The sequence below is a fragment of the Hyperolius riggenbachi genome, chromosome 3 (assembly GCF_040937935.1).
Source record: "Hyperolius riggenbachi isolate aHypRig1 chromosome 3, aHypRig1.pri, whole genome shotgun sequence".
NCBI classification, from domain to species: Eukaryota; Metazoa; Chordata; class Amphibia; order Anura; family Hyperoliidae; genus Hyperolius; species Hyperolius riggenbachi.
The window spans coordinates 75292866-75305633 of NC_090648.1; the positions used below are offsets into that span (position 1 = coordinate 75292866).

At 42.9% G+C, this 12768-nt stretch overlaps 1 protein-coding gene across 2 annotated transcripts in view; it reads left to right on the top strand.

The window, feature by feature from the left end:
- LOC137562745 (intercellular adhesion molecule 5-like) overlaps positions 1-11891 on the top strand; it is a 51597-nt gene extending 39706 nt beyond the window's left edge. The window contains exons 6-7 of one of the 2 annotated variants that reach the window (XM_068274394.1): positions 5830-6096; positions 9846-11891. In XM_068274394.1, coding sequence (XP_068130495.1) covers positions 5830-6096; positions 9846-9850 — 272 coding nt within the window. In that variant the 3' untranslated portion in view covers positions 9851-11891. Of the gene's footprint in view, positions 1-5829; positions 6097-8364; positions 9480-9845 lie in introns of those variants that run through there. The other variant, XM_068274393.1, reaches the window with a different exon arrangement.
- Positions 11892-12768: the final 877 nt, after the last annotated feature.

Consider the following 12768-nt stretch of genomic DNA (forward strand, 5'->3'; position numbering starts at 1 on the left):
GATTAAACTCCATATTAAAGCGGATCCGAGATAAAAAACTAAATATAACAAGTAACTTGTCTATATATCTTATCTAAAGTTTAGATAGTTTACACAGCAAATCTAGCTCCAAACATCTTATGATGATTTATTCCTGTGATACAATGAGAGCAGCCATGTTCTGTTTGTTACATTTCACACAGGCCAGCTGATCATTATCTCCAGCCCTCAGCCTGTGAAAACTTCACTCCCCTCTGCCTTTGAAATCTCTGGCTAGAAACCTCCTCCTCCTCCTGCCCAGACTGAGCTGCCATAAGCCCTTGCTACAGGAGGCTGAGAGTGCCAAAGCACTCTGGAGAAGCTGTGGGAGAGACTTGTATTAGGAATTAGGGTATTAAAAAAAAAAGTATTTGGCTTGAGGAATGCCCTATAAACAATAGGAAAGGAACACAATTATGCAATGAGTAAAAGTTTATCTCGGATCCACTTTAAGGAAAATAAATCATCCTATGAGAAATTATTTATTTGGCTTATCTATCCTGTTGTTTTGTTAGTGTTCACTGTCAGATTTAAGAGAAATGTGATATGAAAAAAGAAAAAAATATTTCTGCTGGTTTCCATCTTTACTGTTCTACTGTGATGCCACTGGTGACATCACTTCTGGCCTTTTTTTTAACCCAGTTCAGGGTCCATTTACTGCTTTACTTTAGGGATTACTGTCTGTCCACAAGCACAAGCAAACATTACCAAGATAAGAGGTTTAGATCACTGTGTAAACTCTTCAAAGAGAGTGTGTGGGGGGAGGGTCAATCGAATCTGAATGGAAAGTTTCTGTTATTTGCATTTTGAGATAAATGTGTTACTGTAGCTTAAAAAAAATGAGGGGACATATAGGAGAATATTGTGGAAAAAAAAGCGTTTATATATGAATTTGGGGCACTAGCTATATTTAAGTAATTTTTTATTTTTGGAGGTTGCAACCCCCTAAATCATACAATTGAAAATGATCTAGACATGTTACTCAGGTGCCAGCACTGGAAATATAACCACCTCCTGCTTTCATGGAGGCAGACATAGGGATAACATCCTGTGTTTACAAATTAGCTGCTCTGCCATCTCTGTGTAACGATCTTACCTTCCACCGGTGGGTCCTGAGGCGTCTCCAGTGGCGAGACTTCCGTTCCATTGTCTTCTGGCATCCCGGCATCCCTCCGGCAGCAGCACGCGTGCGCAGACCTTCCAGTCACACGCTCGTGGAACAGAGCAGCCTTTATAGGCTGAGGAGGCGTGTTTGATGGAGGGGCTGTCATTCTGGGGGCGGGACCTGGATCCATCCTGTGAGTATATTAGGTGAATCGGTTGTTTACTGGCCTTGATACTAATCAGTTCACTGGTTCTTGGCCTTAGCTAGTGATAGTCGTGAGAGCTACATTCATATATTGCACATCGGCGCGATATATATGCACTCTAGTCAGTCAGTAGTATTATATTAGTAATTATCATCTGTAATTATTATTTGTAATATTATATATTTGTAATATATATATTATACTGTATTTTGATCTGTGTACCGACCTTTGCCTGCCTCTTTGACCTCGAATCTGCCTAATCCCTCTGTACGTCTGCCACCTGATACCTGTGTTGACTCGGCCTGTTTCTGACTTTGCTCCTGTGTAATCCTTCCTGTACAACTGACATCTGACTTATGTGTATGACCCAGCTTGTTCATTGACTATGAATTGCCCGATCCTTTTGTACCTCAACCATCTGCTCTCGTTAACAACTTCGGCATGTTATTAACTACGCTTGCTCACTAGCATTGTATTTTTCTATCACTACGTTAGCACCTTTCACGCACCAGTGTGATACTCTGCCATGGCAGTCAGGTGACACAGGGGAGAGATCAAATTACAACTTGTGATTAGACACAGATGAGGGAGAATAATGCTGGGAATACATGTTACGTTTTTCACGTTCGATTCTCCATGCGATCTATTAGCCATTCGATTCTCTGCTTGATTCTCTTATCTTCATTTTTCTTATCTTTTTTTCTATTCACTTCTATGAGAAATCGAGCGGAACAGAATCGAGCGGAGAATCGGACATGTCGGAATTTTATCATCAAAGGCATCTATCGGAACGATTGTTCGCGAAAAACGTAATGTGTATTCCCAGCATTAGACAGGCTAAACTCTCTACATGCAAGATGCATTTCTTTGTTTTCCTTCCTTCCTGTGCAAAGACAGATAACATTTATATCGCGCTTTTCTCCTGGCGGACTCAAAGCACCAGAGCTGCAGACACTATGACGCGCTCTATAGGCAGTAGCAGTGTTAGGGAGACTTGCCTGAGGTCTCCTACTGAATAGGTGCTGGCTTACTGAACAGGCAGAGCTGAGATTCGAACCCTGGTCTCCTGTGTCAGAGGCAGAGCCCTTAAAGAACAAGCGACACCCATGCTAACCTAGAAATAAAAAACACATATATAAGTAGATAAATACTAGTTCTACTTACATTACAGATGTATTGTGCTAGCCACGTAATGATTCCTGGGAATTTTATAAAGGAAAAGCAGAAAATCCTATTCTAGGCCGTGGCCATCTTGCCAAGCGAATGCTGACATCATATCCTCCCTGACTCTTGTTTCCCCCCTCCTTCTCATGCTCATTGTGTATTCATTAGCTGCCCTCCTCCCAGAGTCTTCAGACACTCCCACTGAGGTGTATACTAGCAACTGCACTGTCTTATCTTCCAATCGCTGAGTCACCTCAGCCTTGCTTGTAAACACAAGTGAGCAGCAGGGACGGATCTAGGGGGGGGGGGGGGGGGGGGGGGGGCAAGCGGGTCTCTTGCCCCAGGCGCAGTTTGTTGAATTCTTAAAGAGGCGGCAAAATTTGGATGGGGAATGGCAGTTTAGGCGCCAAAACCTGACCTTGCCCCAGGCGCAACTTGGGGCAACTTGATCTAGATCCGTCCCTGGTGAGCAGAGGTGTTTCAGATAAGAAAGCTAGGCAGGGAAATAAATGGAAGAGGAGGAATATATTATAGATAAAAACAACTCCCAGCATTCAACTCTTTGGCACTGTTTGGCACTAGGGCCAGTTCTCATAAAGTATGTGATAACTACAAACCATAACAGCAGAAAAAGTTTTGCAAGTTTTGAATGCAGGATTAGCATCTTTATCACTTTATACATTCAGACCAGTTGCTGTTGAAATTTGATTTTTATGGTGACAATACCGCTTTAACCATTACACCATCCAGCCACCAACTTTAATAATTAAAAAAAAAAAAAAAAAAAAAAAAATACTGTGCAAGAGTTTAGGTCCACTTTAAATGCAACTCAAGGGCCTCAATTCTGGTAGGGGTGTGCGTTAAAGGGACACTTAAGTCAAACAAAAAAAAATGAGTTTTACTCACCTGGGGCTTCCAATAGCCCCCTGCAGCTGTCCGGTGCCCTCGCCCTCTCCCTCCGATCCTCCTGGCCCCGCCGGCAGCCACTTCCTGTTTCGGTGACAGGAGCTGACAGGCTGGGGACGCGAGTGATTCTTTGCGTTCCTGGCCACAATAGCGCCATCTATGCTGCTATAGCATATATCATATACCATATAGCAGCATAAAGGGTGCTAATGTGTCTGGGAACGTGAAGAATCACTCGCGTCCCCAGCCTGTCAACTCCTGTCACCGAAACAGGAAGTGGCTGCCAGCAGGGCCAGGAGGATCGGAAGGAGACGGCGAGGGTACCGGACAGCTGCAGGGGGCTATTGGAAGCCCTAGGTGAGTAAAACTCATTTTTTTTGTTTGACTTAAGTGTCCCTTTAAAGGACACCCGAGGTGAAAATAAACAAATGAAATAAATGATTGTATCTATCTTCCTTCTCCTAAAAATGACTTTTTAAGATATTTCACAGTTTAATTTTATATTTAAATCTACTTTTTTAAGTTTTAACTGTTTTATTGTTTCTGCTCAATGACACATTCATTGAAGTATGCCAGAGCTCCAATCCATGAACTGTTGTCCCTTTTTATCTCTTTCCTGCTCTCAGAAGACATTTTCTGCTAGGAAAGTGTTTTATAGTTGGAATTTCTTATCAGTGCAGGTCACACTGTAGTCACTTCCTGTTTGAGTCAGGACTGAGTCAGCCACTTACATACCTGATATTTAACTCTTTCAGGCAGAGAAAGAAAAAAACGGAACGCAGCCTAGTTATTTGTGTGCTAGGCACTGAACATACACATGTCTATCTCATCATGTCACATGTCACCTCGGGTATCCTTTAAATAGAAAATAATCAGGAAAATACTGCATTCTTTATTTATTTGGGTTTTTAAAATTCTGGTACATTTTTCCACCTGGGGATGAAGTTTGATAAATTACCAACAAACAGGGAAAACATGCGGTAGTTTGAGAGGTAATCATGCAGAAATCAGGTAAATATGCTCTGTGCTCTCGTCTGCCTGCAACACGTCCCGCTCACATAATAGTCTGGAAAATACTGCATTTATTAAAGAGGAACTCCAGCCTAAACAATCATACTGTCATTAAGTTACATTAGTTATGTTAATTAAAATAGATAGGTAATATAATCTCTCACCCACCCTGTTTTAAAAGAACAGGCAAATGTTTGTTATTTCATGAGGGCAGCCATCTTTTTGGTTGAAACTAAAGGAGGTGACAGGGAGCATGAGACACAGTTCCAACTGTCCTGTGTGCTGATCACTCCTCCCAGTTGCTAGGCAAAGTGAATAACAACATAGGAAATCCCATCATGCTCTGCACAGTATCAGGGAAAAAAAGCCCGGGCTTTTTTTCTTTGATGGGTGGAGCTTAGCTAAAAATGCAGCTAAAAATGAGGCTTGGGTAAGAAAAACAAAGTTCTGATGCTTTGAAACTGTTAAAGAAACACCAAGCCTTTTCAGTTCTGCTGAGTAGATTTTTAGTCCGGAGGTTCACTTTAACTGATTTCCGTATGATTACCTCTCAAATTACCACATGTTTTCTCCCTTTGTCGGTAATTTATCAAACTTCATCCGCAGGTGGAAAAATGTACCAGAATTTAAAAATAAATAAATAAGGAATGCGGTATTTTCCCGACTATTATCTATTTACCGCACACCCCTACCAGAATCGAAGCCATTAAGTGTAATAGGACCCTTACCTGATGGTAATTTTCCTTTCCTGATGCTTCCATGGCAACACTAATAGAGGCGGAGCCACTACCCACTATTGCTGCCATGGAAGCATAAGGAAATATATACATATGATTGATGTAACCAACAAATCGGCAAAAACAAGGATCAGGTTGTGTGGTTCATTGTTAAAGGAACCCTGAGCAGTGAGTTAAAATTAAAATTGGTACTTACCTGGGGCTTCCTCCTGCCCACCGTAAGCTGCGGGGTCCCCCGGCATCCTCCTGGCTCCTCTCCGTGTCCCGCCGGTGGCTTTGTTACCAGCGACACCAGGCCGGGTGTCGAGTAGACTCTTCCTGGATCTAATTGCACAGCGTCATCACACCAGCCGCTACGCATCATCACTGCGGCCGACGTAACAGTCCTGCGCATGCCCGGTTTAGAGTTAGAAAACCACGCATCCGCAGGACTGTCACGCCGGCCGCCATGATGACGTGACGTAAACTTGTTTGATACTTTTCTTTGAATTCTGCTTTTGAATTACCAAACTCAAATTATTACCGGACTTGCGGTAATACGTTCGGTAACGCTCTGTGGATTGAAGCCAGAGCAGGAGGATTTGTGTTTAGCGTCAGATAATCATGTAAATACCCAAATGTGTGGTCTCTCTTTGTTACCATGATTATGATATATTTTCTTTTTGTTGTGTTTTGTTTCTCAGATCCGCCAGGACCCTTGCAAATAAACGTTTCAGCAAATTCACCAGTCAGAAAAGGAGATTCTTTCAATATAACATGTCACTCAGAGGCCATGCCCCCTCCTGAGTACCTCTGGGTAGTCCCGCCCCAGGCCCAGGTGACCTATTCTGCAGATAACAGTTCCATCACCATCTGGGAAGCATCACTTCATCACAGTGGTAACTACACGTGTACAGCCACAAACAGATTGGGAGCATCACCGGGCTTCAGGAAAGTAGAGGTTCAGCCAGGTAGGTAACCTGACTTAACCCTCATGCATGTTTAGTTTACAAATACATAACTTTACATGTATTCACAATGGCTCTGATCTACAGTGTTATCACCCAGTCATCTGGTTTATTTGAGGCCCCTTTTACACTAGCAGGATAAACCTGCCTTGCATTACCCTCTCTAGTAAGGCCACATCTGGAATATGGAAATCAGTTCTGGGCACCACATTACAGGAAAGATATTGCAGTCTTAGAGCAGGTGCAGAGACGCGCAACAAAATTGATACGCGGGATGGAAGGTCTCACTTACCAAGAAAGGTTATGGTGCCCATACACGATACAATAAAAATGTTCGATTTTCCTCTTTATTCGATCTAAATGATCGAATCGAATGAAAGTTGAAAATATTTTTTTTTCCATCAAGAAATTTGAACAATTATCCTGTTTTTTCAAGAAAAATCTGATCGGACATGCTGGAAAAATCTTTATATTTGATCTAACCGAATAATCGAACTAAATTATCTAATCGAAAAAAAAATGAAAAAAATTGTACCATGTATGGCCACCTTTAGATAAACTGGTTTATTTAGTCTAGAGAAAAGAGGGGATCTAATTAACCTGTATAAATACATCAGAGGGCAATATAATAGCTTGGCGGATGAGCTTTTTGTCCCTAGGCCTTCTCAAAGGACTAGAGGACATGACCTACGCATGGAGGAAAAACGTTTTATGCTGGGGATACACGGTAAGATACTTTCTTATCAATCGAGCCGCTGATGGCGGTTGATAATTTCCGACAGGTCCGATGACCCGCCGGATCGACTCCCCGCTCGATCCCCGCAGGCGGACAATAGCGGGGAATCGAACGGAAGATAAGGAACACCCGCAGGGACGCTTGATCCGGCGCAACAATCCTACCGTGTATCCCCAGCATTAGCCATTTATTTAGGAAAGGGTTCTTTACAGTAAAAGTAATTGAGATGTGGAATGCATTGCCGCAGGAAGTAGTTATGGCAAATTCTATACCTGCATTTAAAGGGGCTTAGATGCTTTCCTTGCGTTGAAAGACATCCATGGCTACACTTACTAGGAATGCCCAGTGATGTTGATCCAGGGATTTTACCTGATTGCCACCTGGAGTCAGGAAGGAATTTTTTCCTTTTTAGGGCTAATTGGACCATGCCTTATAAGGGTTTGTTCGCCTTCCTCTGGATCAACAGGGATATGTGAGGGTGCAGGCTGGTGTTGTACTTTGTTCTCTGGTTGAACTCGATGGACGTATGTCTTTTTTCAACCCAAATAACTATGTAACTATGTAACTATGTAATTACCCTATTTTACCGCAAGGGTCTGTAAAAGCAATAAACGTCTATGGAGACTTTCACACTTATCAGTCCCTTGCAGAGCACTGGAAGTATACGAGCCGACGCAAGAGCAGCTTTACCCCAAGCTTTACTGCAAGCACGGTGCTTGGGGTAATGGGAGTCTATGGGCAACACACTATTGTGTGAACGACAGAGCGCAGTGTGGCGCAGCGGGGGGGGGGGGGGGCGCTATGCATATGACCCTCTCGGCACACTCTGCCGCAAGGGCTGGGATGTGGCAGGGGCAGGGGTATTGCATCCCAACACAACAAATAAGTGTAAAGCCAGCCTAAAGGAGACCTCATAAGCTCACTCAAACACGAGTCATCGCAAATACCTTCTGTTTTAAGAAGGCAAATTTCTGTTGAAATCAGATATTACTGTAGTAATTACTCTAAAACCCCCGTTATCCAGAACTCAGTTCACCAGCATTCTTAAAGGAATATTTTAAAAAAATGACTTTTACTCACCTGGGGCTCCCCTCAGCCCCCTGCAGCTGAACGGTGCCCTCGCCGTGTCCCTCCGATGCGGCTGGTCTCGCCGGCGGCCACTTCCAGTTTGGCCGTCACCGGCCGACAGGCTGGGAACGCGGCTGATTATCCGCGTCATTGTAGAAGGCGCTATTGCGTCCGGGGACGCGGATAATCAGCCGCGTTCCCAGCCTGTCGGCCGGTGACGGCCAAACCGGAAGTGGCCGCCGGCGAGACCAGCCGCATCGGAGGGACACGGCGAGGGCACCGTTCAGCTGCAGGGGGCTGAGGGGAGCCCCAGGTAAGTAAAAGTCATTTTTTTTAAATGACTTAAGTATTCCTTTAAGCACCCAGAAAAAAAAAATCCTGGCCTTGCAGCATGATATGTGGGGTTTATAGAATTACTGGTCCTTATGTATGCTTGTAATGTAATATTTCTCCTGTTTTCTTCACAGGAACTGGATGTCCTTACCTTTGGATAATTGGGATAGTTATAGCTGTAGCATTGTTTGTTATAGCTGTCTTGGGAGTCTACTGCTACTACTGCCGTAAAAATGACAAAACAGGCTTTTACAATCTGTTGCGGCGGAACCCTATATCAACTGAAGTCCCACTGCCGCTAATACCCACAGCCTAGGATTGGAATTGACTGAAATGTCCTTGTTAGCCCCGCAGACATATGGAATGTATACCCTGCAGGGAACATTGTTACTTAAAGTGGACCTGAACTCTTGCACAGGACTGAAGAAACACATAGAGAAATGCACCCTGTGTGTATTTAGAGAGTTTAGCCTGTTCAATTCCCCCTCATTTGCATTTAATCACTAGTTGTATTGTGATCTCTCCCTTTGTCACATGACTGCCTATGGCAGAGATGGTAGATAAGGCCGTTTGAAAACACAGGAGGCTAACAATATGTCTGCTTCCATTAATCAGGTAGTAGAAACACTGCAGATTTATTTTAGGATTTGTATCAGGTGTAACAAAGACATGTTTTTTGTTTATAGGTTATTATGCTGTTGTGTATCTTTTAGAGCAGAGAGGACATTTTGAGTTCAGGTCCGCTTTAACACAGATGCTTATGTGAAGCCCCCAGCAATCATCATTTTCAGCCCTTGTGATATGGTAAAAGTGACTGTGGTCTGGACATAAGGAGGACACTTATTGTTTAGTTTTTTTTTCTTCAGGATAGGTTGGGATTTGATGCTTTTGCCATCATGGCCTTGTTGTTAGGAACGTCATCTTGTGTGCCAGGAACTGCCTAAAACATAGTGCACAGGACTTCTCACAACCAGCCCCAGCTCTGTGGAACTCACTCCCCGCAGCCAGTCTGAGTCTCCATCCCTGGATATCTTCCCCAAAAACCTAAAAGCTTATCCATTTTCCTGAGCCCTATGACAGTGGGCTATTTCTGCATACAGAGCTGTGAGTCCCCTGGGAGAGAAAATCTGGAGAAATGTTATTCGTTACGGAATATTTGTAAAGCAGACTTCAGTCTATTTTTTCAATTTTGGACTTATTGACCTTATTATTGAGTGCCTACATATGTGTATTATAGTGATGGTCAAGTAGAGGCAAATAACTTTAAGTTGATGCAAATGTATGCACATTTTTATGCAAATTTATGCAGCTTGAAAATGAACATGATGAATGAGAATGAATCAAATTTGACACCAGCAGGATTTGATTGATTCATTTTCAAGCTGCACACATTTGGATAAAAATGTGCATAAATTTGCATCAACTCGAAGTTATTTGCATCTACTTGATCATCACTAGTTTATTATTGAGTGAGCCCACATGCTGATGTTTTATTGTGTGTTTATTGTGTACCTGTGCTCCATAACAGTTACTTTTAAGGGTTTTGTTTTTTCAAAAGTGGCATCACAATTGCACAATGTTGACAGTTCTTGTTTCATATTTGCTCTGCTTACAGCATAGAAGGATGAGGAGGCGAGTAGATGACAGCCGGGTGCTCACTGAAATTATCCGAGTGGAGCGCCCAGCTAAAAGAGTCTGGGGAGAACACTGCTAAGCTAAGAGGAACACTGGACACAATTAGCTGAACAGTGAAGTACAAGTAGAGTGATGAAGAATCTAATAACCGGGGTAGATACTGTTGCCAGAATTGATAATTAGGGATCGTTTTAGGTGGACGTTTTGTAATGAGTGCTGTAGAGACACTCGTTAGGCTCTCAGTACGTTCTGCTCTGGGGAGAGAATGAGCTAGTGGCACCCCACTCTGTGTACATTACTGGAGGCTATCGATACATGGATAATGATGGGGATGAGTAGAATATTATAGGCATGGGCAGCATAGACTAAGAATTTGTATATACAGGATGGAGATGGGAAGAATATTATAGAAATGAGTATGGGCAGCACAGGATAGGATGTACCCTATTCTGGTGATCAGAAGCCCCACTTGCCCATTCACTTGAAGGAAAAATAAAATTGTCAACCCGTTATTTTGCCATTCAAGTATAGTCAGTTCTCCTGACGTGCTATTTAAAGTCATGATGAATAGTCCCCCATTAACAACTTGCTTTGAGCTGCTTTTTCCTCATGCACCATTTTAGCAACAGTACTGATAAATGCCCAAAGTGCTGAACAGGGTGTGTGAGACCACCATCAACACTTTCTACTATTGCATTCTGCAATACGTCAGTGATTTATCCTATGAAGTCTTAACTCTGTACTCACCACCCGACGGGTCCAACGACGTCCCTTTGACAACAGAATACTATCGATGTATGCATTTATTTTTGAATGCTGTATGTTGTAGCACACATTAGGAGAAGTACTACCGGTAGGAGCAATTTGTTTCCTCACACAGCTGTTCCTTTCAGCTGTAAAATCTCCCATCAGTTTTGGATACAAAATGTATCTAAATACTGCCGGCTCCCAGAGGGCTAGACCATGTCTCTGCACAGGGGAGTTGCTATCAACTCCTCAGTTTATAGTTTAATTATCGCCTTGCTGAAAGGATCTTGTTGATATGGTGGTAAGGGGTTAAATATTCTAGCAATGTGTGTTTATTATCTTTGCTTCTCTTGACTGATAAAGATACTAATAATGCTAATTGTAAACAGCGGTCTGCCCCTCTCAGCAGCTTGTAAAGTGGATGCAGCCTGGAGTGAATCATCACAAGCAGGCAGCCAGGCAACCAGTCTGAGTGTAAACACAGACTAGTGTTATAGCTGGTTATATTCCAGCAATATTACAGCTCATTTAGTTACCTACCACCTCAGATCAGCCTATTTCTCCTCATGTCTCCTGCATGCTGTAAATGACACAGTGAAATATATTTGTGAGGTGTGTGAGAAATGATTTTTTAAGCAGAAATATAGGGAGAGAGACTTGGGTGAATAAATAAAGTGCCCCTAGCACTAGTGGTAATGTGTACACTAATATAGAGTATTTTTAAAAAAAGTTGTTTCAATCGATAGTATTCCTTTAAGCAACGCCTCTTCCTGCCGACCGGTGTGCACGACGTCATGTGACGTGACACATTGGCAGCGAACTAGACTTCAAGCGATTGCAGTACTTTGCCTGGGAGTCGTCATGGATCTTAGCGATCCGATCCACCATGACTGTCATTATTGCGGCGCGACGCAGTAATGACAAGTGAGGGGACATCTGGATGTGCTATGTCACTTTACTGCAGGGACCTTCTGTGATATTTAGCTTATGAAGAAAGTAGGGCATGTGTGGTAACACAGCCCTCCCTTCCACCATAGAGAAGGGAAGTATGGTCTCCCTCTGTAAATGTGTGTCACGAAGTCTCCCTCTAGTGTCTGGAGCTGCTCCTTAGGGAGCTCATGTACTGTGGAGCCTGGTAAAAGGATCCCTTACAAACATGTAACCATCTGCCACTATTATAGCAGAAGATTGGCAATCTTGCGCTACACAGTCCGTCAGGCAGACAGCGGGTGACACACTCTAGCAGCTCCTCCAAGCTGGGTTGCGCAGCTAGGCTTGGTATAAAACAAAAAGACAAAAGGAGAGGGAGGAGCGCTCCGTAGTGTATTACCCTTTAATAAATAAAAACAATGTGCATACAAATTTGCACTTAGTAGATACAAAATGTAGCAGGCGTATAACATGGGCTAAAAAGCCCTCTCATCAGCAATCAACACGGAGAAACTGTGGCCAATAACCGACCTGGTCCAGATGGTGTTAAAGACCTGGGGTGTCCGACGTGGTGCTCAACGTGTGCTGGATGGTGTCACGACGCGTTTCGGCGTGTCCACGCCTTCGTCAGGTTATTGGCCACAGCTGTCCTCAGGTTCCCCATGTTGGTTGCTGGTGAGAGGGCTTTTTAGCCCATGTTATACACCTGCTACATTTTGTATCTAGTAAGTGCAAATTTGTATGCGCATTGTTTTTACTTATTAAAGGGTAATACACTACGGAGCGCTCCTCCCTCTCCTTTTGTCTTTTTGTTTTATGCCCATATTATAGACTGAAGAGTATACAGTGGGATGCGAAAGTTTGGGAAACGTTGTTAATCGTCATGATTTTCTTGTATAAATTGTTGGTTGTTACGATAAAAAATGTCAGTTAAATATATCATATAGGAGACACACACAGTGATATTTGAGAAGTGTAATGAAGTTTATTGGATTTACAGAAAGTATGCATTGTGCAATAATTGTTTAAATAAAATTAGGCAGGTGCATACATTTGGGCACTATTGTCATTTTATTGATTCCAAAAACTTTAGAACTAATTATTGGAACTTAAATTGGATTGGTAAGCTCAGTGACCCCCTAACCTACATAAACAGGTGAATCCAATTATAAGAAAGAGTATTTAAGGGGGTCTATTGTAAGTTTCCCTCCTCTTTAAATTTCTCT